Source organism: Ixodes scapularis, unplaced genomic scaffold (genome assembly GCF_016920785.2).
Source record: "Ixodes scapularis isolate PalLabHiFi unplaced genomic scaffold, ASM1692078v2 PGA_scaffold12__126_contigs__length_90152505, whole genome shotgun sequence".
Lineage (NCBI taxonomy): Eukaryota > Metazoa > Arthropoda > Arachnida > Ixodida > Ixodidae > Ixodes > Ixodes scapularis.
Window position 1 is genome coordinate 10876250 of NW_024609838.1, and position 26108 is coordinate 10902357.

A 26108-nucleotide genomic window follows, 5' to 3' on the forward strand; every position below is an offset into this window, starting at 1 on the left:
TTGGGGAAAAGTTAACACCCTGTGGACTCCGCTGACTTCACACAATGTGGAGTCTGAAATTTCGCACTCACAAGAACTTGTGGTAATAAAAACCCGAGACTCAGGATTCAGGAACACAGAAGGGGACGAACACAGCACAAAGTCTCACATTGAGACTTTGTGTTGTGTTCGCCCCCTCCTGTGTTCCTGAGTTGCGGGTTTTTATGACCATGGATTGGGTCCGATTGAAAGGATAGTGGGTAAACCAATGGACTTTTTGTAGAAACATCGGTTCGAGCAAATGGTTCCAGTACCCTCTCTCTCTTCCTTCTGGCCGAGCAGAGAGGGACGATGGTTTCGTTGTGTCGACTTTGCGGGAAAAGATTACGCACGATGGGGACAACGGCAAATTTGGGGGAGCCGTTTCTAGGTCACAGGGTGAACAGGATGTATCTGACGTTTTGGGTCCGAAACGGCTGGGAGAGGCCTCGCGCGCGCGTTATTTTCTCGCCACTTAGCCTCAAACCCAGTCGCGTGCCTAGGTGGCAGCACATATACGGCTCTGATATTCGCCAAGAGGTCCATTAGCAAATAGGAGTTTAGCAATTTGACGTCATCGCAACCCCTGTGTAGGAAGTGGTAGGAGCAAACAAACTTGCGCTCCGCATTCAAAAAAAAAAAGAAAAGAAAAGAAAACGCTGGCGCGTCACGTGACTTTTGTACAAGACCAAGTAACAAGTCATTGCCTCTTTATTTTTAATATAATTTTAATTTACCATTACCTTTATGGCGTGCAGCTTTAAGAAAAAAGAAGAGACCTTTCACGCACAAAAAATAAAATAGGGGTAGGACTTTGGAGCACTTTGTTGTCCCAGTCAATCAACAATGTGCGTGTTGTTGCAACATGGCGGATGTATGACTTTATCGTAAAATTCCTATCGCCAGTTCGGGAATCCGATTCGACACAAAAACTTTACCGCTTACAGGTATGTAGCCATGCCCGGCTGCAGCTCGCTGCAAAGCCGTCGAGCGTTCGCTTCAATGCACGGGCTGCGATCGCCATTTTAAAAGCGTCGATTGTTGCAAAACCGGGAGTTTTGTTTGGCCCCCTTTTTGTTTTCTTTTTCTTCTTTTCGGAACGACGCAGAATAGTTGGCCCTTTATTTACAGTGTAGCAACTCTCGCCGGCTTCCACGTCGCGTTTGAGACGCAATCGGCCCAGCTAACCGTGCACGCTCTAGGCTTACGAAAATGCGCTTGCATCTCCAGCTGGGGTATCTCTATCGGTCGTGTGGCTGATAATCCAACAAAGTAAGCCAATCTCGACGTGGGCGTCACAGATCTCGGTTGCTTAGGACGCTAGCTGTCATCTTGGACTCGCCTCGCGATGTACCGTCGAATGTAATCGCCTCTTGGTTTCCGCGGGATCGCATTGTTCGAAGTTGCGGAAATGTCCTCTTATAACGGAAAGCAGAGAAAAAAAACGTAATTTTTGAATTTTTTGGGGGGGATAACCTGGCACGGTCCGGTTACTGATCTCGAAGTTGTTTAGCTTCGGACATAGGCGGCTGCTACATTACTAGATGCGATCTGGGTTTGGGGTTCACTTTCTTGTTTGGTGCATCCCAAAACCTGGTGATTTAGCTGGTCAGCCTGGTTTTGCTGTGAGCTGGTTAGCTTGTTTTTACTTGACCAAAAAAAAAAACGATTTTTCAGTGTCCTTGCCTAATCTTTTTCACTCCCGAAATGTGTGTAAAAGTTGGTGCCTGCATAATAACCGCAAAGAAGTGTCAAGCACAGAAAGCATGGCAGCAACAAATCTTAACCTAGCTATTTCGCGAGTGCAGAAACTGCCTCTTCATTTTTAGTGCCGCATCATTAAAAGTCATTCTAATTTCGGGTAGTGTGATTTCTCGTTTGTTTTTAAATAATATGCCACCTCCGTCAAGAAAGACTACCCTGAGCTTGGATGTAGGGTGAAATTATTACAAAAGACCCCAAATATACAGATGCTGCATTCATTACTTGTGTCATTGTCTAGCAGTTACGTGTATCATTGCTTGTAGCTGGGGTCATGCATGTTTGAAATGATAAAAGAAAAAGCATCGCAAAACACCAGGACCATCTAATACCTGCTCTTAGGTTCTTTGTGCTGTTTTCCATCATTCGCTGCTAGCAGCATGTCGGCGAACCTAATCCAACGAAGCAATGTTGCACTATTCGTTTTTATGCCTTGTTTCCGCAAGGCCCGAACGTTACCAACACACCCAAAACCATTTCCTCCTCTACCTCGCAGCCACAAGATGGCGGCGCTATCAGAGCGCGAGCGGTGTCTGGAAATCGAGCGGGACCTCAACCGCATCCTGCTCTCGCCCAACAGCCAGTCGTCGTCGACTCCGCTCTCCGACGCCAAGGTCGGCCTCGGCACTCCTTTCACTTTCACGGCGCTCGGCGAAAGCTCCGCTGCGGAATCGGACCACGCGCCCCGTCAGCGGCGGCAACAGCAGAAGCCGCCGGCACGCCGAGACCGTAAACGGAACCCGCCGCCCGCACGGAGGGAACGACGGGAGAACCAAGATGCGGGGGGACCGGAGGGTCCGCTGCTCCCGACCCCAAGTTCCGCGGGACCGCAAGCGGATGTTCCGGCGTCCGCTTCGCCCACGATGCCGAAGCCAGACCGGAAGCCGCGGCAGGACCACCGAATCCTCGTGCCGTCGCACCGCACCCTTAACAACAGCGCCAATGCGGGGAAGGGGACGCAGAGGTTTGCGGGGAACGACGGCGTCCCCATGATGCCGGGGGCGCAGGGTCCCCGCCGAGGCCGGGACGTCATGTTCCTGCAAGACCTGGAAAGGCGTCTGCTGGGGAGACCCGAGGTTCTGCTGGGCGGGTCAGGGGCATTGTTTGGTAAGACGATGAGGGGGGATGCTTCCCGTGTGAAACTGTGTGTAGTGAGGCTAGCTTGAGAGCCTGGTTCATGCACTTGCAACTGCTTTTGACCGGAGACGCTAAAAGACCGGTTTTAACCCTCTTGTGACTGCTTATTAGTGGCTACGCTGCTACGTTTCCGGTTGTACGAGCAGTCACGAGAGGCTTAAGTGCCGGTTTTTGGATTCGCTGGTCGTAATCAGTCGTAATGTGTGAACCAGCCTCCACGATTGTGTGCCTTAATACCCCGTAAAGTCTCATACGTTGCTAATAATGTTTCTTAATGGGCCTTTTCGCACAGACCACTTCAGCATCAACCTTTCTTCTGTGCAGTGCATGGTTTTTGCAGGAGTGATTTGGCCTGCATTTCGAAATCACCCCGTGTATCCCAAGATATGTAACACGTCCACCGTGTGGCTCGTTCATGACATCAATCATGACGCTTGTTCATGACCTGAGTGGCCTGAGTTTCATCATTTTAATCTGAATGATGCTGGAAAGATTGCTGTTTTACTATGTTCTGAAGCGTCCAGCTTCAAATCTTGGAAGGTGGTGTTCACTGCGCTCTTGGGGGGCATACACTGGATGGCATATTTGAGGGCGACGTTTAGAGTGCACGCTCAGAAGGATCCCACATTAATACGTTGAATGCTAAGACCGGCAATCTTAACGGTGCGGAAACTTGCCGTCACATTGCGCTTGGCAACTACGCACACAGATATGACCGCCAGTGAATAGTTCCTATGTAGTTATAAGTCCAAACTATCGAAAGTGTCTGCCAAATATCTTTCTCTGGCTTCCGATGCAGGCAGAAGAAATCTCAAGAACCCGGACCGCCTTGCTGAGGAGGCAACTGAGAGCATATTCCTGAATACTTTCAAAAGCCACTGTGTGCTGCCTCTAAAGAAGGTACAAGTCCTTCCCCCACTTCTATTGCCTTTCATTAGACGGAAGTGACGTCATATAAACGAAGTTCATGTTGTAATGTCACTCGAAAAGGTTACAGTCGTCTCTTCTTTTTTATTATGTATTTTGACTGAACATCACTTCGGAAGGGATGTGCTGCTTGACGCTGAAGCAGCTCAATGCAATATCTTCCCATTGCTTCAAAATTATTGTTGGGAACCCTAAAGAAAAACAGTGGTACAAATAAGTGTGCGACAACCTCTTTAAAGTGTTGAAGGTGCCGAAGCAGGCAGGCACTTAGGCAGAGACGCAACTCAATGGGACTTAGCCTTTTTGCCCGAAGGCTCGTAGCAAACTTGTTTTGCCGGACTCTGAAATGAGTAATATTTGAAAGTTGCGCAAGTTTAATCACGCTGACCAGGGCTGTGGAGCACAGAGAGGGTTGAGAGTCATGTCCCATGAATTTCCCATCTAAATTTAGTGGGAAAAATTGACATAACGTGACTGAACATCACGTTACTTGGGGTCACGTGACGTGGTCATGCTATGTTAGTTACTCTGCCAAAATTCCCTGGGAGATTGAGAGGTCAGTGACATTCGTTTTCTTGCCATATTTAGCATGAAAAATTACATCACGTGACATTGTCACACGACATCAGTTTTCCCGCTAACGGGGAAATTTATTTGGGGAAGTTGACGTGACGTGGCTTAGAGTTGCAGGAAGTGGTCAATTAAAACAATCTTCCAAGTTAAATCTAGCGGGAAAATATAGGTCACGTAACAAAAGCTTTCCCACTAAATGTAAAGGGGCAATCAATGTTACGGTGTTTGCTAAAGCATTTTCTGTGTTAAAACGGCAAATGACGTCTCGCTGCCATCCCGTGCAGAGGTCCAAGCGGTTTCCGAGGGCCATCTTCTACTGCCACTTGTGCCACCGGCACTTCGACGACAACTGGTACGTCGAGAAACACCTGGAGCAAGAGCAGCACCAACTCAGGCTGTCGGTAAGTGCTTCGAAATTCCACGTTTTTGAGCATCACATAGTGTGTCGCTCTTCGTGGCAACGCGTGTGCAAACACTTGATAGCATGTTGCTGCACTTTATAGACAGGTGCGTCAGTAATAGATGGGCGGGGGCCCGTTTAGCTCCAGTTTTTACGAACTGGCGTAAAGACCGGAGCGGAACGCTGCAAATCGCAAGTGCTTACATCGCTCGTCCCGATATCAAGACAGAAGAGCGGAGAAAGAAGAAAGCTAACAAAAGGTTAGGTGGGTTCGTTTGGCTACGACGAGCTGAGGTCGTTCGAGCGGTTAGTTCTATTTGTACAGGGTGTCCCCCCCCAAAGAAATGTATAATGTTTTGTTTTCGCCGCAACAATAAACTGCATCACCAAACGCTCGTCCTCCTCCTGAATGTGGCGCTACCGGTTCAAACCAAATGAGCAAGTTTCGGAAGAAACCATTGTATCATTCAAAAGTTACGAGTGATTTTTTGAGGATTTCGATTGCCACCGTTTTGCAGGTGAGCGAGATGCGGATGGACGTCAAGAACATCCCTCATCCTGTGAAAGTCCAAGTCAAGGCCATCGACTCCCTGCTTCAAAGTGTGAGCGGATTCGGGCTGACCAAGGAGAAGGTGGAGCTGAGAAAAGCATTTGCCGAGAAACTGGAGGCCTCTCTTCGAGAAACCCTGCCCGGTGAGAACCGTAACTACAGTGCACGTAACTCTCCTGGCCGCGCCCACGGGGAGTCGATCACCCGTGATCGATAAACGCGGAGGCCCATTTCAAAACTCCCGTGGAGCTATCGCGTTCCCCGCACCACCTCGTAAGTAGTTTAAAGACTGCAGTTTTAGTTTCTGCGTTTCTCTTTCTGCGATTTTTAAGCAGAGCGTGAAGCCCACGACACGTCGCCGATCGTGACTGCCGTAAGCTCTTCCACAGGTGTGGCACGCGCTCGCAAGCGCGGCAGTTCTTGCGAATCATTTGTCGCTTTGTCAGACTCGGATAGCAGCAGTGTGTCTGACTATGAAGCGCAATCATCATATTTCGGTTTTAATGACCCCTGCTTCACCCTATTGGGAAACTGGTTAGCCCAATGGCATATCAGTGATGAGGATTGACTTGATCTTTGGTTGATCGAAACTGTTTTTGAGGTAAAATTATAGTTTTTGTTTAGTTATTTTGTTGCAAAAATGAGAAACGTTTCATATAATTCAGATTTGTTTTTGCACTTTTTTCCTTCGAACTATCGCCATATCTTCACTTTGTTGGCACCCAATTATTATAAAAACTATTGCATTCGGCGAATTAGTCTGCATGGAAATTTGCATAATCCAAACGCCTTTTATTTAGCTTTATTTTTACGCGTGACATTATCTTGTAAATCAAAGTTTCTTAAACGAATGAATGGAACAAAAACTACACAAAACGCATATTTTCTCCATGGTCAGGAAAGGGTTATCATGTAACTGTTAGCTGTAATCAGTCTCCTGACTTTTGGCTGTTTATTTTATAACAATTGTGAGCCACAGTCTCGATGGGTATTCCATTGAGGTTGTAAACACGCCCATGAGAGAACGTCGTCATTGTTGAGGCACTGATCGTCTCACCCTGGGTGCCAGGATGGAATGCATTTGATGTCAAGATCACGCTGTGCGTGAACATAAAGTATCACGCGGAAGAGAATGTCACCGGAGATTCCAGTCAATCACGACACAGTATGAAATAAATGTTGCACAAGCTCATAATGTCCATTCGCATCGTGTCGTGTGACCGTCGGCACAATTTTTTCGATTGACCATCCGTGTTCATTATGCAGACATCAAGCTGACCCTCCATGGATCCTCGGTCAACGGTTTCGGCCTGTACGATAGCGAAGTGAACCTGGACCTGTCCTCGACCGGCAAAACCGAGGTGGCCGAGCTCCTCGTGGAGCTTTCGGACAAGATCACCCAAGACGAGGGTGAGTTGCATTCTGATCTCCGCATCCCTTCTCTTTCAACACGGAATGTGTTTGAGGGCTGGTGTCCCCGTGGAAAGCGTTATAAAGTGCGCAACGTACACTTCAGAGCACACTCTGTACAGAAAAGTGGTAAATTGTGAAACGTGCCTTTTAAGTTACCGAAGCGTACCAGCACAATCAAAATGCCACGAGTGAAGTTATTTAGATTATCTCGAGACGAGGGATGCCGCCGAGCCTGAGTGATCGCAGGGCGACTGCATTGGCAGACGGTGCTAGCTACTTGGATGTGCTGCCGGCAGATGGATAAATGCGAGAATGCGGCGACACAACCGACCATCTCCGTACAACGATTGGCCATTACGGCGCGTACAAATGCAATCTGCATATGCTCTGGGAGAGAAGCCTGAATAAAAAGCAAGCGAGTCAAAACTCTAGAATTGCTTTTGTGCACTACTGAGACTAAAAGTGAAATAAAAACTTTAGTAAGATTGTCTGCAAAAATCCAAGACTTGGCTCGGCCACCCCTGCGGGAAGGCTCGGCGCATATCTGCGGCACTTGGGGGAGGTGGGTGCCCATCGCCTATGCTTCTCCGTTCCCGAAGTAGTTGGAACGCATTAAGGGATTTTGTGGGTTTTAAGCAGTTTTCAGGTAAAGGAGCGAGGCAAGTCTTATTGGTGTTCCTGAAGATGCGCCCACGATACCTTTGCAAATTTGTCATTTCTTTGAGGCACAAACGCTCTTCCGATCTCCCGAGGGATCGGGAAGGCGTATCGATCTCGTATAAGCAACTTTCGCGAGGTAATGCAGTTAGTCCTCGGTGGCGAGACTTTTTGAAGTATGCGCATAATGCAGGGGGTCGTTGAAAACGACCAAAAACAATAGCCAACCGGAAGTAACATACCCTCCTGGAAAATAATCCCGCGGTAGAAGGCTCTTTGGCCTCTGCAGCCCTTGCGCCATAAAACCCCAATCCAACCCTGCGGTAGAAGACACCAGCAGTTAAAGATGCATTCTAGACACTGCACCCAAGCGGGTAGTGTCCATGTGAGTGCTTCTGAACGGGCTCTCTTTCTGTGTTTTCACATCCAGACAACTTCTCGTCCCCGGAACGCGATTTCCTGGCGAAAGTGCCCAGATTTCGCTTCGTGGACGGTCCGACGGACCTCAAGTGTGAGATCAGCTTGAACAACTCCAACTCCATCAAGACCTCGAGACTGTTGGCAGACTACGCCTCTCTGGATCCCAGGGTGCAGTCGCTCGGCGTCATTTTCCGCTACTGGGGACACGTGAGTGCAATTCCAAACTCGCCGGACGTGCTACAAGTGACGACTGAAGCTTAGGCTTCAATCTTGGGTTTGCTAGCTTTTCTAGCTTTGCGTCTTCCCCCCCCCGATCATTCCAACTGGAGCTCTGCGTTCCGACGTCCACACGCTCTCTCGTGTCCTTCTCTTTCTTCCTGTTTTTACACCCATAGTTGGCCGCGCGTCTTTCGGGCCACTAGGAACGACGTCGTTGCCGACGTCTCCTTCCGCCGCGGTAGGACCGACACGTTCCGTCCTGTGGTTTTCCAGGTGTGCAAGTTGGACAGGCAGGAGAGAGGCACGCTGCCACCCCACGCCTATCCCATCATGGTCATCTACTTCCTGCAACAGTGCAAGCCTCCGGTTGTTCCTGTCCTGCACGAGGTCAGGGATAACAATCTCTCCCTTTTTAACGCGATAAGGAGCTCGTGCCCCAGAAAAGCCGGTGTCCGTGGGATGAGGAAATCCTGATTGGTCGATAGGGTCATGACGTCACAGCCACGTGACCTTGCGCCAAAATTTCGTACGACCCCCAATGCTGTCGTGAAATGTGACGTCACGCGTGGAATGCGAGCGATTAAAACATGACACGTCGTGCGAATTAAAGGTTGCCACATGTCTCAAATGATTTCACTTTATAAAGTAATTTGTTTGCCATGCCGTCTTAGAATCTACCTGTTTGGTCACTTGACAAGCCTCCGAAGCCACGATGACAACAGGTTTGGTCGTGGTCAGTACGACGACACGAAACTGGGTCGCTGGGTCCTGATTTGTAGGCCGCAACGCAACTGTTGTGACGCTGTTTGAGTTTAATTTTGACGAGAACTACAACAAAAGAATTAGGTCAAAAGCAATCCTAAACACTCGTTAAAATTAATGAATAAAACTTTAATTGTGAGTGATACACCTCAACCTACATGCTACCAACGAAGCGCAGAAGCGGTCACATGATCATTAGAGCCGCCAGGTGGCCCCACTCCATCTTAAAGGGGATAATGAGTAGTACATCGTTATATGCTACCTACTTGCCAAGTCTTTCATATTAGACGGGAGGCTCCCAATATTTTACCATTTTGTACGGTTGCGCGAATGACGAGGAAATTTGGAAAATGCAAATTAATCCCCCTTAGTGCGCCGTCACTGCACTTAACTGATAAAGAGTTTTTCTTTTTGAGCCAACACCCTGATAGACGGTATTAATAGTCAATGTTGTTTTCAATAAACCTTCAGTTGTGAGTGCGCTTCGTCTCTGTCCCCTTCTTGGTCCTTGTTTATTCGGCGCTTTCCATTCAATAATCCCCCTTCTGCAGTGTCGCTACAGAGGGCAGCAATGATAGCGTTTTTATTTTTTTAAAAACTCTATTCCCTGGCTTAGAAAACCTCCCGGGTATGGTTTCTCCAAACTTGACGGGTATGATTTTGTGTTTATGTTTTGTGAAACTCTTGCTTTTAAATTAGTAAAGCCTCAATGATCGTTGCTGCTTTGACTTTTTTAGGGTTGGTAGGTGACCTTCTCACATTTGCTGTGCTGGTCTTTATGCTAAATATGTTTTTTCTTGTCGACCCATTCTTGCAGCTGACGGGCGGTAGCGACTCGGAGCCCCACCTGTGCTTGAAGGACTCGGTGAGTTGCCTTCGTTTGTGTTGATGCGGAATTGCTTCCTTATCGAAGCTAGCTGAAATTTCGCCGGTGATCTTATTGAGCACTTCTGCAAAGAGTTGTCACCGATTTCTGTCCGATGCTTCTAAGCCTGCAGAGCTTGCAAGCACTGTATGTGCTCCTTTTAAATAATTAAGCAAAAACCTGCACATGGAATCTTTTTTTATACTACTGCCTTGCAAAGAAAACTCAGTCACTGATAAATATTTTTTGGCGAAAAGAAGTCATTTGTCAAAGTTTCAACCAGTTGCTCCGTTTAATGCTGCATGTGCAGGAGTGGAAGTGGAAGTCCACAAACAACCGGAGCTTGGGCGACCTCTGGTGCGAGCTGCTCCGCTTCTATGCAGCAGAGTTCCGACTCGAGAAGCATGTCGTCTGCATCCGCCGTCTCAAGCCGGTCCTCATCTCCGAGAAGAAGTGGAACAAGCGCTACATTGCCATCGAAGGTGAGGCACCGCATTTGCTGAGTGTGCCAAGACTCGCTGCTTTTGTCGAACTTCGCTGACTTCATTGTCAGCGGAATTGTTGGGGACTGCATTCTGGGGCTTGCTGTTTTTTGTCTAGTGACTCCAGTGGAGTCATGTGGCCTTCGTGCTCTGCAAGACTTTGATGTTTCTTTTTTTTTTTTTCTACTTTTCCTTTCAGTTTGTACAGCTGTACGATTGAGAGAAAAATCTACCGGAAAATGCAAATAACCCCCCTCTCCGCACCTAAACAGGGAGATTTTGCTGTCGCAACAGACTGCTGCAATGAAATTTGTTGTCAATACAGTCGAACCCAGATATATTGAATTCAAAGGGGATCGCAAAATAGTTTGATATATCAATAATTAGATATACAAAAATATGTTAAATTAAGGTAGAGTTGAAATTTCCTGGCGTCTCTGCTAATACCGAAGGTCGCAGCAAATGGGAGCTTACGACATAGAGTATCCAAGAGCCTCTAAGTACAGTAGAGCGTAGTTGGTGGAGACCGGAAACACCGGTGTGCTTACACACGCACCTGGCCAGGACCTCCATACAGCCTAAGCGCCAAAACACGAAAATAATTTGAAAAATACTCAAGGAAAAATGGAAAAGCAAGACACATAAAAGAAATGTCTTGATGCGTAGGAAAAGTTAAGCCAGCAACAAAAAAGAAAGCTCACTAAATTCCGGCAGGAGGCAAAGCAATAACAGCAAAAGAAAAAGGTAAACAAAGATAAAACGTTCAAAGTGCAATTGCACAACCGTTGCTGTCTACTTGCCTACATGCGCATGCATTCCCTTTTCCTTGCTTTTGCCATCCTTAACCTTTTTTTTTTTACGGTTTATTGTCTTTTTTTTTTTCACAACTGCTCTCGTGTTTTCTGGCTTGGCGGTCTGCCAGTCACGCAACGCAAGCAATGTGCTTGCCACCGGGCATTCAGATCACGAGAAAAGCGCGGGGCGGCACGGCTTCCTTCGCTATGCTAGGTGTTTAGCCATGGGAGTTGGATACAAAAAAACAACGCTCCTATACTATGTGGGATGATCGGTACCAACACAGGTACTGATAGAGTAACCAAAGGGTTATCTAAGCAGCGGCGACGATCGCAAAGGAGACGTCAAACCTAGTAGCGCGGTCCCCACATCTCCGCGGTAATATAGACGACGTTTAGGGCGACATTACCGCAGGTCGGTTTGATAAATTACCTCCGTCGGTGCCAATGATCATCTACCTTGTATCACTCTCTCAAATATAGTGGAAGAGAAGACACATACCAAAGTAAGGGCAGAGTCCAAGAGCATTTATTAGAACACTTTTCTAAAAGAACTACAATGTCTAGTCTTGTGCGAATAGTGGATTTTGAGTTCGAATCGAATTCGAAGCGAATAGTGGCTTTGGCCGAATATTTTCGATTCGAATATCGAATAGTTTTTCCACGCCTTTCACTACAATTGCATAATGCTTAGACAAAAACCCAGCTAAACTTGTGAAGGTTGTTCCACTCGTGCATTTATGAGCTAAGTTTCATCTATCTATATTTATGAACTGTGACTTCAGAAGGTCTGGTGTCTTCAGGTGGCAAGTAAACGACGGATTTGACATAAAATGAATCATGTAGAGACGGCCAAGTATACCCAATGGTGTTAATTTACAAATCTTGCTATATAAAATGTTCTTTCATTAATCTCGAGTTAAAAAAGAATTAATCGAGCATGATGAACGCAGGTTGTAAGGGCATCCCTGCCTAACATAGTACACTCTTGCATAACAGTTTTACTGCAATGTAGATGTACACATTCACAAAGTTTTAATTTATTTACACATTCAGTCATTCCGCTTTGAAGGTATGATTTACTTCCAAGCACGCTATTACGATATTCATACTTTTCCAAGTGTTTTTCGCGGCGTGTTACTCCGTTCAGTGCGCTTCTCACCAAGCACCGGTGCGCTGCAGAGAAGCAACACCCGCGGAGCTCGCTTCCGCGAATATTGCTTCTTTGCAGCGCACCGGTGCTTGGCAAGAAGCGCATTCAACGGGGCCAATCCGCCGCAATCAACACTTCGAAAAGCGCGAATAGTGCATTTCTTCTCGAAGCGAATATCGAATAGTGTATTATTCGGAATTATTATTCGAAATTTCGAATATTCGCACAACCCTAACAATGTCCCCATGCAAAATGCCCCCCGTGCCGGCAAGGTAACAAAAGGTCCTTACCTGCCAGACGCGGGCTTCCGGAGAGGCAGGATCGGGGTAGCATGGGACAAGTCGCCAACACACGTTTTATCTCTTTTGCGGTCACCGGACAATTCCCTTTCCCGAAAGCGGGAAAACAAGAGGAAAAACCTCCTTGCCTGTCAGCAGTGATCCGCATCCGAGCGGGGGAACGGAAATCGGTCCCCTTGAAAGAGAGTGAGGGGAGGGCCCCCCCCCCCCCAAGACGGGACTTTCCGCTTCACGAACAGGTCGGAGCTTACGGCGAAGGCGGCCAAGCGTTCCGACCTGCGGCCGTTATCACAGCCATCGGGGAAGGGAGAGACAGGAATCCCCACAACTATTACATGTGATTTTCAAGGGGATGTTTGGACTGTTTGATATAAAAAGTAATTTGAAATACCTGAGTGTGATATAACCGGGCTCGCCTGTATTCCTTCTTGAAAAACACTACCCCCCCCCATGCTTAGAAGTTCTCCCGGATTTGGTTTCTCCGAACTTGGTGTGTATGCATGTGTAATGTTAGAAAGTTAAGTGTGTGTGTGCGTGTTTTTTTGCCATCAGTCTTGTGATACTCCACTGGGAAGGCACGTTGCTATTAGCAGGCCCGGATAAAGGAACATAAAATGCCATTTTTTGTCTTGTCTTGGACACAGACCCTTACTCGAGCAAGCGGAACCTGGCCCGCTCCATCCCAAGTGAAGAGATGAACCTGTTCCTCAAGCGGGCGCTTCGCGAGTCTGCCATCTACTTCCACGAGCCACAGGTCACTGGGGCGATTGACCTGATCCGTCCAAACGTGTATGCGCAGCCCCGGTGCACCGACAACTCAGAGTTTGGGTCGGACTCCGATTCAGACCAGGAAGAGTCCAAGGTAAACCCCTCTCTCCTCTACCACTCTGGGCTTGCCCGCGTTTTCTTCAAGGTTGAGACAAGCTCGGGAGCTGACAGCCTTTTTCGGGGTGCTGTCGGCTCCCAGCCCTGTGCCGACCCTCCAAAAGAGGTGGTCAGCTCCCGTCTTGGCTGCTGGCTGTTCTATGAGTGTGTCTGTTGTTCTCTAACTGTAGTTTTTGCCTTTTGATAGTTGCTGAATAGATGCGGCCCGTGTCACCACTACGTCTTGTGGGCCGTGGTGCCTAGAACACGTCTCTGACTGCCTCTTGCTGAAAAATTCTCCCTCGATTTTTGCCCGATGATGTCAAAGATTTGTCACGGTGTCACAGTGACAGTGGTGGGTGTGGCAGATGCCGGACTTTGCAACGACGGTGATGCTTGTGTTCACTCATACGTTGTGCCAGGACTTGTGGCACCAAACGCCCAGATCGGGACATCCGTCCACTTGGCGTGCCAACTTCCGCACTGTCATTTGTCGCCATTTCGGGAGCACTTTCGAAACACGGGCGGGATGTGGTGGCAGACAGATTCAGTCACGGGCATGTTCCAGGCACCAAAGCGATAATCTCTTGATTCTGTTTCGGTCTCGGTTCTGAGAGCTATAATTGTTCGGAGGTGCGAAAGCCGACGTTGTTGGAGCTGCGCCGACGTTCATTCTGCCGCAGCCCAAGGTGGCCGACAAGGAGCCTGGTGGAACCAAGACCACGGACGACGAGGAAGAAGAGGAGGACGAAGATGTCGACGACGCCAGTTCGTGTTCCTCGGACGCGGCGCCGGACACGGACGAGCACGATCCTGATGTGCCCATCACGGATGCCGTCAAAGTCATCGCCAACATGGTAGCGTCGAGCTCGCATTTCGATTTTATTGATCCTTGCTTGAATTTGTGTCATGATAGCTTGTGGAATACTGCTAAGCAAGCACTTGCATCTGCTCGGCCGTCACCACTGCGCATCTTGCCTGTTGCGGCGATGGTGATGGGTCATCTCTCTGCTTCTTGTCATTATGTCTCTGGCTTTTGATGTAGGTAAGGTGCAGTGCAGAGCTGTAAAAGTTGCTCTTTATAGTAATTAAGTTGCTACTGTTGTTGCCTTTTAGAGCGCAGCTCTTAGGCGCCCGTTTCCGGCTTGAGCGGCGTCGCCGTCGGCGTAATTAGGGGGGTCACGTGACCCCCCTAGGTCACCTCAAGGTCACGTGGCCCCCCTCCCCTAGGTCACGGCCCCCCCCCCCCCCCCCCCCCCCCGAGGTCAGGTGACCCCCCCCCGGAGCATATTAAAGAATGAGGGGAGGAGAAGGAGGGGTCTTCCCTCCCCTCAGTACCCTTCCCTCCACCTCCTCAAGAGCTGCGCTCCGATTCGGCATTACAGGGAGTTGTAAACGGCTTTCACTTTTTTTACAAGCACACTTGGTTACAGTTACTCAAACCTAATTCTAACTTAGCATTTAGTGACTGCTTTTTAACGAAGTACGTTAGGTTGGTACTTGCATAAGTACGTTAGTAGGGTTTGCTCGGGTGCTTGAAAACCCTGAAAACCCTTGAATTTGAAAACTGCATTTTTCCAGACCTTGAAAGCCCTGGAATTTCTAGCGGTGCTTGAAAGCCCTTGAATTTCCGAATGATAGTCAGATTTGTTTTTTCTTTCTGCAATATTTAATTAATTTTTTGGAATAATTAATATATAAATATTTTTACAGCAGAGCTGTTTAGGGCTAGTTGCCCCGGTTTCGTGTCCGTGGACAAATAAATCAACACGCAACTGTGGGCAGCTACCGCCATCTATGAGTGACGGCAGCAACCAGATAACCGGCTTGCCGGTTGTCTGGTTGTTGCTGTCGCTCATAGATGGTGGCAACCTTTCCAGCCTTTCCACTCTGTTTTTCACCAGAGTGGAAAGACAGGATTTCTCTAGGTGTGTCCTAGATGTCGTCCTCAAGGACGATGCCTAGAGGACAATGTCCTCTAGGTGTCATCCTTGAGGTTGTCCTAGAAGTTGCCCTTGAGGTTGTCCTAGACGTCGTTCTTGAGGCCGTCCTAGACATTGTCCTTGAGGTCGTCCGAGAGGTTGTCCTCAAGGTCATCCTAGAAGTCATCCTTGAGGTCGTCTTAGAAGTCGTCCTTGAGGTCGTCCTAGACGTCGTCCCTGAGGTCGTACTTGAGGTCCTTCAAGAGGTTGTCCTTGAGGTCGTCCTGGAGGCTTTCCTCAAGGTCGTCCTAGAAGTCGCCCTTGAGGTTGTCCTTGAGGTCGTATTAGACATCGTCCCTGAGGTCGTCCTAGGCATTGTCCTTGAGGTCGTCCTAGAAGTCGTCCTTGAGGTCGTCCTTTAGGCATTGTCCTTGAGGTCGTCCAAGAAGTCGTCCTTGAAGTTGTTCCACCATAGTGCAGCTCCTCTGGTCTTCCTTCTTCACCAGAGTAGGAAAGCTGAAAGTTTTTGTTCATGTGTATTTTAACATAAATTCTTAAATTTCAACAAGGACATTTTCTTATATGGCACATTTAGACACATTTAGCGGATGCCCGTTAAGCACCTGGCCACAATGGTAGCAGTCCCGGTGGTTCCGGATCCGGTCTTGCCCGTCTATCATATTGCCATCGTGCCCCTCGTTTGCCTTGTTCTCTCGCGTGGTGTTTGCTAGCTACTCCTGGTTTGCTTGTTTTGCTTCTGTTTTATGCTACATATGGTGAGTTGTGCACGATGCCTGGGATGTGCAACTAGTAACTATAGACACCAAGCATGTAGAGGCAACCGGTGCCATCACCTACATTGTCAAGTCAAACAGCCTAAGGAAAACAGCGAAAACGAAAATGTGAGATCTTCTAAAAATCAATCAGGAAATCAAGGAAAAGCTGGAGTAACTCTACTGAACCCTTTACTGCCACCTCTTTGGAAAAAAGTGCCTTTCCTAGGTATCGTGCAATAAAGAATTTTCGCAGCGCATTTAAAAAAGTTGCCCTTAAAAGTCTTTGAAAATCCTTGAATTGTTTTCTTTGAAGTCTGCAAATCCTGGTCAGGTTGGTGCCTAGTAGTTGAGTATGTGAGTTTTCTACTTAGTTCAGTGTTTAGTTGGTAATTGGTTGACTGTGAGGTTAGTACTTTTTTGAGTATGTGAGGTTAACACTTAGCTAAGTATGTTAGTACATTAGGTTGATGCCTAAATATGTTAGCATTTAACAAAGTGTTTTAGATGGGGACTTTGTTGAGTATGTTAAGTTTGTACCTATTTGAGTATGCTAGGTTGGTGTTTAGATAAGTACATTAGGTTGATCCTAATCGTGTTAAAACTTAACCAGGTGTGTTAAGTTGGTAATTACCTAGTTAAGTACATCAGATTAAAAAAAATTGGTACGCCAGAAAATCGGGTCTAACCCCAGCGCCGTTAGCACTTAGTTATGTATGTTAGTACCTGACGGAGTATGTCCGACATGGTAACCCTGGAGTGAAGGGACAAAGATGTAATGTCTAATTAGAGCGCAGCTCTTGAGGTGGAGGAGGGAGGGAACGAAGGGAGAGAATAGGAAATTTTCGTTTAATTTCCTGTTAAATTTAGCAAAAATTTCCCCGCTAAGTTTAGCAGGTGAAATGTTTTCACTAAATTGAGCGGAAAATTTAACAACATTTTCCTGCTAAATGTAGCGAAAATTACTCACTGCATTTAGTGGGGAAACTGAATTTGTTTTGAGGCCACGTGACGTCAGTTTGCTCGCTCGGGGAAATTTTTTCCGCTAACCTTCAAGTGACATCACATTCATTCACGTGTGTTGTCACGATAAATTTCACTAAAACTTTTCGTGCTAAATTTAGCGGAAAAATTTCACGCCAGATTTAGCTGGAAAATTTTACCCTCGCGACATCACACGTAACGTCACGTCTGACGTCATTATGAGAAACGTCCCATAATGCAATGCGCGGTTACGATGACGGCGGCGGCGACACCGCTCAATCCGGAAACGGGCGCCTAAAAGCTGCGCTCTAAAAGAGAATGGAGCTCCAAACTTTTTTTGTCCCCTCAATTCATGGCTACCATGTCCATCCTTAACCAGCTCACCTGTTTACTTGCTTTAACTTGAAGTATGTTTGTTTGGTACTTTGCGCCTGCAGACTTTGGACGACGAGGGCAACTCGGAGCACGGGTCCAAGACCCCCTCCGCAAAGCCCCACAAGCGGAAGGAGGCCTCCACGACGGCCGGAGCCTCAGAGTTTGTCCGGCCCGGCCCCCCGATGACCCAGCAGAACATCGACAAGTTGTCGAGGCTGTCGAAAGAGGACTTTGACTACCAGTTCACCCTCGAGACCCTCTCAAACGGGCGGGTGAGGAAGGTTATAGGTTGGGGAAGGATAAAAGTAAAGACCGTAAGTCATTCGCGGATGACAACCTCCCAGCCAAAATTCCAATTTTTTTTTTTTTTTTTTTAGTTTTGTTTTTAAGTTTTGCATACCTGACTTCTCTTTTCAAGTTGCGAACCTATTTCTGAATTCTGCAACCATAATGCATAGGCCTTCTTTCACATATTTATGTATGTTTTCTATTTAGTTTTTGCATATTGCACACTAAAAGTATGGGTATTCAAATGGTGGACTTTTTAGGTCATCATTCGGCACTATCCAATTCAAATTTGATTTGGGCTGGAATATCATTAATCGCATGCCTCCACTAACTACCTAATACTGAAAGTAAATCCTTCAGGTTCCTAAGGTGCGGAACAGGTACCGGTTTTCGTTGACTCATATTTTGCAGAAAAAGTTCTGAGGATCGTAGTTATTTTTCTTGGACAGCAATTTTTCTGCAGGAACCCTTATGCATTTAGGTGTTAGTCTGTTTGTAGTCTTGAATCTGAAAGCTTGGAAGGTCCGAGTTCAGAACCGATATGGGAGCTTACTTTACTTTGTTACAGGTTTTTGTGCTTTATGCGTCGCAACACCAGCGCATAGGAACTAGAGATGTGAGGTGGGAGCATCAGGTTATTGAGAGTCGACTGTGGTTTGCTGGTTTCATCATTGAAACTCTTGGGCTTAAGGAAAGTCCAATATTATGAAGCTCGTAAGGACTGCTAGTCTTCTCAGGTGAGGACCGTGTTAGATGCGGATTTCCGTGCGTATAATACTGATGCAGAATTTTTAGAGAATACACTGACGCTGAATTTTCAGGGAATGTACCGACGCAGATTTTTCAGGGAGCGTACTGATGCTGTTTTTCGGGGAATGCATTCATTCAGTACTTTCAGAGAATGCCTTCACGCAGTATTTTCAGAAAACATATCGACGCAGAATCGTCAGAGGATATACCGACGCAAAATTTCCAGGGACCGTACCTCCGCAGAATTTTCAGGGAACATACCTCCGCAGAATTTTCAGGGAATGTACAAATGAAAAACTTTCAGGGAATTTACTAAGCACTTTTCTAGGGAGCCTTGCTAGTCCTTCTGGGGGAGAGCTGGGAGAATGTAGGGAATTTAGGGATGCAGTCTCGCTACAGATTCTTTTCATTGTTGCAGGAGCCTCCCATGATCTGCACCTTTTGCATGAAGAAAGGGCATCTGCAAGAGGTGAGTAACATTATCTTCTGGAAGCCCGTATCATTCTCTTATTATCTAAATGAAAACACACAACCTCAGTCAGGGAATGGCATGCATGATACGACGTGATAAAATGTTCAATTTGTGTGCACTGAACAACAGTTTGAACGGAAAATGCATCTGGTACCAGTCGTAGGATCACTTAAGGGGAGACTGCTCTTTGAGGCAAAAATATAATAAGAAAACATTTTTGAAATTGAATTTTTTGATGATTGGCAGGCGTTTATCTTGTCCTGAAGGATCTTTGTTAAATAAGTCTCTCTTGAAATATTGTCTTGGAAACAAAGTAAATGGGTCTGTGGATGTTTGACATATGCAATAAGGGGTACAAATATATTAAATAGGGTATCAGGCTTTTTTTTTAGGGACCTTTTAGGCATCCTGCCATAAATCATTTGAAAACTGGAAAGTTTAAGTGTCCTAAAAGTTTAAAAAGCATCATGGAGCTTTCATTTATGCCTTATTGAATTCCAAATACCTTTTAGTTTATTGATATATGTTTATTTTCTTATTTCAGTTTCTCTTAATCCTTCTAATAATCAAATAAAATTTTTGCCTATGAAATTTTTAATATTAACAAGACTAATTAGATTACATGAAATCCAAGTACATATTTGTGGTCAGATTGTAATGGCAAATATGGTACGTAAATTTAATTCAAACTGAATCACAAGTCATAAAAAGCTCCATACATGATATCTGTCTCTATAGCCAGCAGCTTGTGTCGTTGCATGAAACTAGCTTTTCCACGGTACCATCACATGTCACGGTGCATTATTTAAATCCTTCAAACTTTCTGTCATTGACACGCACAAATCGAGGTCATGTTCTGGAAAGCTCAGGCGTGCTTGTGTATGGTTTATCTTGAGGAATTGGCGCGTGTAACATGCTCGCGTGAGCCCGTGGGGACGACGAGCACATTGCTTGCGTTGCTTTTACAGAACTGTCCAGATCAGATCCTGCCGCAACTGGTGGAGCTTCCCCCCATGACGCGAGGCCACATCATGATCCTCAACGACGTCTGCGTGGATGTGATGCGTGAGTTTTACAGCGATAGCCGTCGTGGTGGGTTTTTCCCACCACTGGAAAGGATGTTCGTTGTTGTAGTTGTCGTTGATGTTGTAGTCGGCATAGTAGGGCGTAGGGTGTCCGTCATCGACGTTGCCAAACCCTCTAACCTGGGTCTGCTGCGTGCCAAGCGGAGGCATTACCGCAAAGCTATGCCGCAGCATTACCAAAAAAAAAAAAAAAAAAAGTTGATAACAAAACAAAAGGGCGAAGGGGCCAGAACACAGATTGCTGCCAAAATGTAACATATGGGAAGTACAATAAGCATTGGTTTGGTGATGACGTAGTCTAGGGCACTTTTAAATGTAATGTGGAGCAGAGATGTTTCCAGTCACAAGCTGTAGACTGTACGAAAGAGTGGTGAAAGACAGTGCAAGCATGTGGAATGCCAACTCTGTTTTGACAGTCAAGTCCAAGTGAAGGAATTATCTTCGTCGAGGTCTGGTGTAATAAATAGGCCCTTGGCACCATAATTACAGTTAAATACATTTCATTAAAAGTCTGTATTTATTGGTGCCTGCTCTTTGTGAAGCTGAAACCACGAGAAATTGCGGAAGCAAATGGTGCAAGCCAGATTGACGCAGCAGACATCAGAAGTCTCATTTTTATGAATACCTCGTACAGTTTTAGCGTTGTTTAAGGCTCCGTGCATGCTTGTGGCTCCGGCTTTGCTGCTCACCATGAAACATGCTCATGACATTGACTCGCTCTTTGCAGGCGAGTGTTTGCCGCGCCCACATGAAGAGAAGGACCGCAACATGCTCCTTCACGAGCTGGAGAGCCTGATCCGAGAGCTGTACTCGGGTGCGTACATTACCTTTGCATCCACAAAGACGTACCGTATTTTGTTCATACACAGCACACCTTTAGAAATGCCTGCTTGCATCAAACACGTATCATATACATAGAGTATGGTAATACCACACTGTTGCTTTGGTACATCTTTTTTATTTGGAACAAAAGGTGAATGGGGTAGAAAAAGGCAGGAAATGTCTCTTAGCATTGTGAAGTGTAGACCTTTAAAGATATTCTCACCCTGCATATTACAGTGAAGTATATTGATGTTACATGTGGCTCGACAATCTGGTCAAATTTGCAGATGCCAGGCTGACACTCTACGGCTCTTCCTGCAATGGCTTTGGCTTGGCGAGGAGCGATCTCGACATATGTCTGACCTTCGATAGCAGCAGGGATGGCAAGGTGGGTGATCACTTTCCCAGTGAACACCTTTCGTCCAGAGTTTCTGTTATCTTCCAAGTCGCAAGGAAGGCTGTTCGTCTTCACAAATTTTGTGATGCCTTTGGCATTTGCGTTTACGTCGCCGTAGCCGTCGCGTGACTTCATCAGCTACGTTGCGGGCTAATGTCCCGCCACATTTAGCAGGATGCTGCTATGGCTCAGACGGCTGGTGCCACGACGAATTGTGTGATGTGCGCTGGGTCGTGCCATGTCACTCATCACCACTGTCACGCGGCTCGCGCTGCGAAGTTGTAGTGCCTCAATCTTGACCGACTTTATTAAATCTTGGGACCAGATTGCGTGACATGACATTATGAGGCACACTGTCACCGTGCCCAAGTATTGCATAGTTGGTGGCGCACGTGGCTCCTTGGCAGAAGTACCAGTCTCGACCCCTGCGAGTCATTTTGCATTTTCGTTTCTCTAGAAAGTTCGAACCTTGTCAGTCGTTTTTCATTTTCATCTTCAGGGAGTCTTGAACCCCGTCAGTGTTGTTTCTCATTTTCGCCCTCCCTTTGAAAGGTTCCAGTCCATTGTGGACAGTTGTTGCATGCTCTGGTTTCGAACGTGGTGCCTCGACGTTTCCGCAGGAACTCTGCCACAGCAAGATGATTCCCGAGCTGGCTAAAAAGCTGCGAGCGCACCCAGACCTGGACAGGATCGTTCCCATCACCACGGCCAAGGTGCCCATTGTCAAGTTCTACCACCGGCCCAGCCGGCTGGAGGGCGACATCAGCCTATACAACACCCTGGTGAGCCAAGCCACGGCGGGGTCACCGTATTTACTCGAATATGAGTTGACCACGAATATACCTAGGTCAATACCTTTATATGGTTACGAATGTAGGTTGAAATTTTCTGGTCACGATTATAGGTCAATCTTTCATGTTTGGCATTTCCGATAAAAAGAAAAGGTTGACTTATATTTGAATAAATATGGTAGTTAAATCTTGCCGGTATCGTAGGCCACACAAGCTTGTGGACCTCGTGGGGGGGAGTTGAGTGCGTTGCAGTGCACTCGATTAAACTCGACTCTGAACCAGCCAACGTGTGGCACATGGCCTTTCACTCTTTTCACACACTCTGTCTTCCGATACGTTACAGGCTCAGCACAACACTAGACTGCTCAAGGTCTACAGCGACATCGACAAGAGGGTGCGTGTGCTGGGCTACACGCTCAAGCACTTTGCAAAGGTGAGCCCGTGCGGCGAGCGAACGTCAGTGGCAACGGGGGGAGGTTCTCGTGACGACTGGTGCGGGAAAGGGCACGTAGTGCTTTTAGTCCAGAATGCACTCTATCGGAACTGGTGTCGGGGTTGTCTGACATGCCGTTAAATTTAGCGAAACACCACTATGAGTGACGTGGTTGCTGCGGTCCTGCAATTGGAACTCTCGGTTACATGCATTCACGTCATTGGTTGCGGCGGCGCGGCCAAAACACGATGTCGCTGTGCCGCACAATGTCACGCTGTTATGGACAACTCGCGCTGCGGATGCTTTGTGGGGGGAACGGAGGCATCCTCGTTAATTTGACGTCGCTGCACGTCGTGGATGCATTTTGTGTACGGGGACGTTTGGGCGGTGGGTGTTTGACGCGTTGGGGTGCCACGTGAAAATGAATATCGAGGGTGTCTCGTTTCCGTCGACAGACGTGCGACATCGGGGATGCGTCGCGGGGCAGCCTGTCCTCGTACGCGTACATCCTGATGGTGCTGTACTACCTGCAGCAGTGCAAGCCACCCGTGATCCCAGTCCTGCAAGAGGTGGGTGATGCTTGTTCCGTCGTCACTACTCCACTCTAGGGCTACTGCGTAGGCTGCACTTCAAAGTACCGATACTCGAACCACCTTGTTGCTCAAAGTAATTGTTGCCAGTGATGTGGAGTTTTATAAGAAATCGCAGGAAACACTTTTACATCCTCCACAGATGTTTAAACAGTTCGTGACAGAGCAAAAACAATGTTTTCCAAGCTTCCAGACACCGTACTGAAAGCTTGGGAAGTTGCATTTGTGAATCGTAACGATTGCAAGTTGCACTCGTGATGTTAACGTGCCGGACATCTAATGCTTGCATATATAATAAAAACAGTGTGTGTGCAATAGATAATCTGGAGTTCATAATAAGGTTAGTTGTGCATGTTCTGCTTTTGCGGAGTCTCCTTTGATGTCTAATTGACGTGACGTCTCTGTGCAGCTCTATCCCGAAGGGGAGAAGAAGCCAGAACTGATCATTGAAGGATGGAACGCCTGGTTCTTTGATGACATCGACCACCTGGTAAGCCCTTGGACCTTCTGTCGTGGTACTATATCACTTAAAAGTATGAGCATCTTTTGTTTGTGGTTTGAATTTCAAATGAAGTTTGAATAGCATATGCACTTTCACCATCCAATCTTGCGAAAGTGTGATTCTCGGGAAACTGCACTCTTGGTCAGATTTGTTGCCTGACTGTGAAGGTTGATTAAAAAAGAGCATATTTGTTATGCAATTACATATTGCAGCTCGAAACGCCACATAAATAAACAGAATAAAATGTTTTTTGTGCCGCAGTCACGAAAATGATGATCAAGCGACCAAATGGTGTTCATCTTGGCACATGCACCAATATAAAAAGCCCCTCAAAAGAAAAAAAAAAAAAAAATTTTATACAATCTGGAAGGAATACGCGTAACAAAAAATTAATTCCATGCGAAAAAGAAAAAAAGATTTAGAGCAATATTGACAGCATGAGATTTATTTGACATTCTGCATGCAAAATCCACGACGTCGCGGGTCATTCCAGAATGACCATCTCGGTTGTGAAGGCAAAGTCGCTCCACCTCTCCTCCATGCGCCCAAAATGCTGAGAGAGGAAACAAGTGGAAAGGAGGTGACTGCCGACTAAATTGCCTCTCGCGTCGTCAGTATTGCTCTGAAATTTTTTTTTCCCCGTTAAATCAATTTAAATGTCCCAACCAAATTGCCTAAAAAAAAAATTTTTTTTTTTGGTATATATTTTGTTAAAACGAAATTGCTCGATTTTGACAAAAGCCCGGCGGTGTCTGTCGGTTTGTCAGTGCTGGAGAGAGAGAGAGAGAGGTTAACGCATGCTGACGTCAGTGCTTCAGATCAATGGGAGGCTTGCACGTGTCACGCTCTCCCTCTCCTTCTTCCACTCTCTTTCGCACCGAAAAAACAAACGACACCGCCGGGCTTTCGTCAAACCTCCGCTTCAGAAAAGAACCGCGATGGCGGCTTTCGGCTAAGTTGAAAGCAAGCGGGAATCGCTCAAAGCCCAGCTCGTTTTTGTGTCTTCAGCGCGATTGAGAAGTTGCCGGGACCTCAAAAATATTTTCTCAGTGAGTTAGCTGTCGAAAATTACGGACAAGGTAGTTTAAAGTGATACTGAACCGAAATTTCTAGCTCACAAAACAAGGCTGGATGGATAGGTGGGACGCTGCAAAACCCAAGAACATCACTTATACAGCGATATCGCTAAAGGTGTGCCATATTTTTGGAAAAGAAGTGCGCAATTGAACACGGCCGATAAGGCCCACGAAACAAGTCACGTCACAAATCTCAATCCCTCTCCTCCTCGCTATATCCCGTCGAGCTGGTGAACCAAAGCGAGGAGGAGAGAAGGGAGACCGCTTTTCGTCATCTGAAATTTTCCAGGAGGACATTGATGTCGTAGCCCTCGCTTGATCGCACCCTCCTTTTCTTCCAGAAGTATGGCCATCCGTTTGAAATGTCGATGAATGAGTGATGTTTCGGAGTTCGTAGCGTCTCGTGCAACGCTTCTACGACCTTACTTTGCGAAATCCGAATTGGGATTCAGTTTCCCTTTAAGGAATATACAATCCAAAAAAGTGGTTTTCCCCAAAGTCAACCTTTTTGCGATTTTTTGGTTTTAAATCCCCGTGTCCCCCCTTAGATCTGTTTATCCGACTCCTGGCATCTTGGTCTCATTTCGAAGCAGCTTTCTTGCTTTCTGTCGCACAACCTTGCAAACCGACGTCGATCCTGCGGCAAAGCCGCTCCGACGCTGCCGCTCCGGTGGAGGTAAACCCGCTGCAACAGTGAGTTCCGGCGGGTTTCCCGCCACCGTGGGGTAACCTTGCGATCGGCTAGATGTCGTGGCGAGTGACGCACGTTCGTCTGCAGCAGTCGGTGTGGAGCGAGTTCGGCCAGAACAACGAGTCGGTCGGGGAGCTCTGGCTGGGGCTGCTCCGCTTCTACACGGAGGTGTTCGACTTCCGGGCGGACGTCGTCTGCATCCGGCAGCGCAAGCGAATCACCCGCCTCCAGAAGTCCTGGACCTCGCGCTGCATCGCCATCGAGGGTGAGTCGTCACCTCGTGACGTGTCGTCTTTCGACACAAACTAGATGCCCCGCTCCACTTCAGAGGGCTTAGTCAATGCCCTCTAGAAAGAGGAAGCGTTTGCCGCTTCGCACCGTCTCTTGTCGAGCTTCAGCTTGTTTGCTGCTTGGGGTGTGTCGGGGATTGACTAGATGATGACCTAATAGTAATTGTTTTGTTGATCGTCGTGCACTTACATTTCAGACCCCTTTGAACTGGACCACAACCTTGGCAGCGGCGTCTCCCGGAAGAGTGAGTTCCTTTTGAGAATCAATCACCCGGGGATACAAATGCTCATATTGTGTAGCGTGTACCTCCTTTCTAACGAACAAGCAGAGAACGAGTGTGAGTTATTACGGATGTGTGCTGCACCGAATGCCTTCATTCTAAGGGCCTGTGCCCTCACTGCCATATTTGTCGTGACTTTTCAGTGAACGCCTTCATCATGAAGGCCTTGATCAAGGGCAGGGCCCTGTTCGGGACCCCGTTCCGCAAGCCGCCCGCCGCCTACGACAGCTACATCGTGAGTCTCCGTCTCCCGTCACATTAAGGATGCTTCTATGGTGGATCCGTTTTGGGA

General features: G+C 47.2%; 1 protein-coding gene across 2 annotated transcripts in view; it reads left to right on the forward strand.

Annotated features, from left to right (window-relative positions):
* The first annotated feature begins 856 nt into the window (after nucleotides 1–856).
* LOC115311762 (terminal uridylyltransferase 7) overlaps nucleotides 857–26108 on the forward strand; it is a 36937-nt gene continuing 11685 nt past the window's right edge. Inside the window, exons 1-24 of one of the 2 annotated variants that reach the window (XM_029970575.4) lie at nucleotides 857–965; nucleotides 2276–2886; nucleotides 3716–3816; nucleotides 4701–4817; nucleotides 5335–5509; nucleotides 6633–6776; nucleotides 7867–8063; nucleotides 8349–8462; nucleotides 9655–9702; nucleotides 10013–10184; nucleotides 13075–13292; nucleotides 13978–14151; nucleotides 17411–17620; nucleotides 18805–18855; nucleotides 19827–19923; nucleotides 20671–20757; nucleotides 21053–21153; nucleotides 21783–21944; nucleotides 22297–22386; nucleotides 22842–22955; nucleotides 23386–23466; nucleotides 25333–25510; nucleotides 25733–25780; nucleotides 25960–26051. In XM_029970575.4, coding sequence (XP_029826435.2) covers nucleotides 2283–2886; nucleotides 3716–3816; nucleotides 4701–4817; nucleotides 5335–5509; nucleotides 6633–6776; nucleotides 7867–8063; nucleotides 8349–8462; nucleotides 9655–9702; nucleotides 10013–10184; nucleotides 13075–13292; nucleotides 13978–14151; nucleotides 17411–17620; nucleotides 18805–18855; nucleotides 19827–19923; nucleotides 20671–20757; nucleotides 21053–21153; nucleotides 21783–21944; nucleotides 22297–22386; nucleotides 22842–22955; nucleotides 23386–23466; nucleotides 25333–25510; nucleotides 25733–25780; nucleotides 25960–26051 — 3375 coding nt within the window. In that variant the 5' untranslated portion in view covers nucleotides 857–965; nucleotides 2276–2282. The remainder of the gene's footprint in view (nucleotides 966–2275; nucleotides 2887–3715; nucleotides 3817–4700; nucleotides 4818–5334; nucleotides 5510–6632; nucleotides 6777–7866; nucleotides 8064–8348; nucleotides 8463–9654; nucleotides 9703–10012; nucleotides 10185–13074; nucleotides 13293–13977; nucleotides 14152–17410; nucleotides 17621–18804; nucleotides 18856–19826; nucleotides 19924–20670; nucleotides 20758–21052; nucleotides 21154–21782; nucleotides 21945–22296; nucleotides 22387–22841; nucleotides 22956–23385; nucleotides 23467–25332; nucleotides 25511–25732; nucleotides 25781–25959; nucleotides 26052–26108) is intronic. The other variant, XM_029970577.4, reaches the window with a different exon arrangement.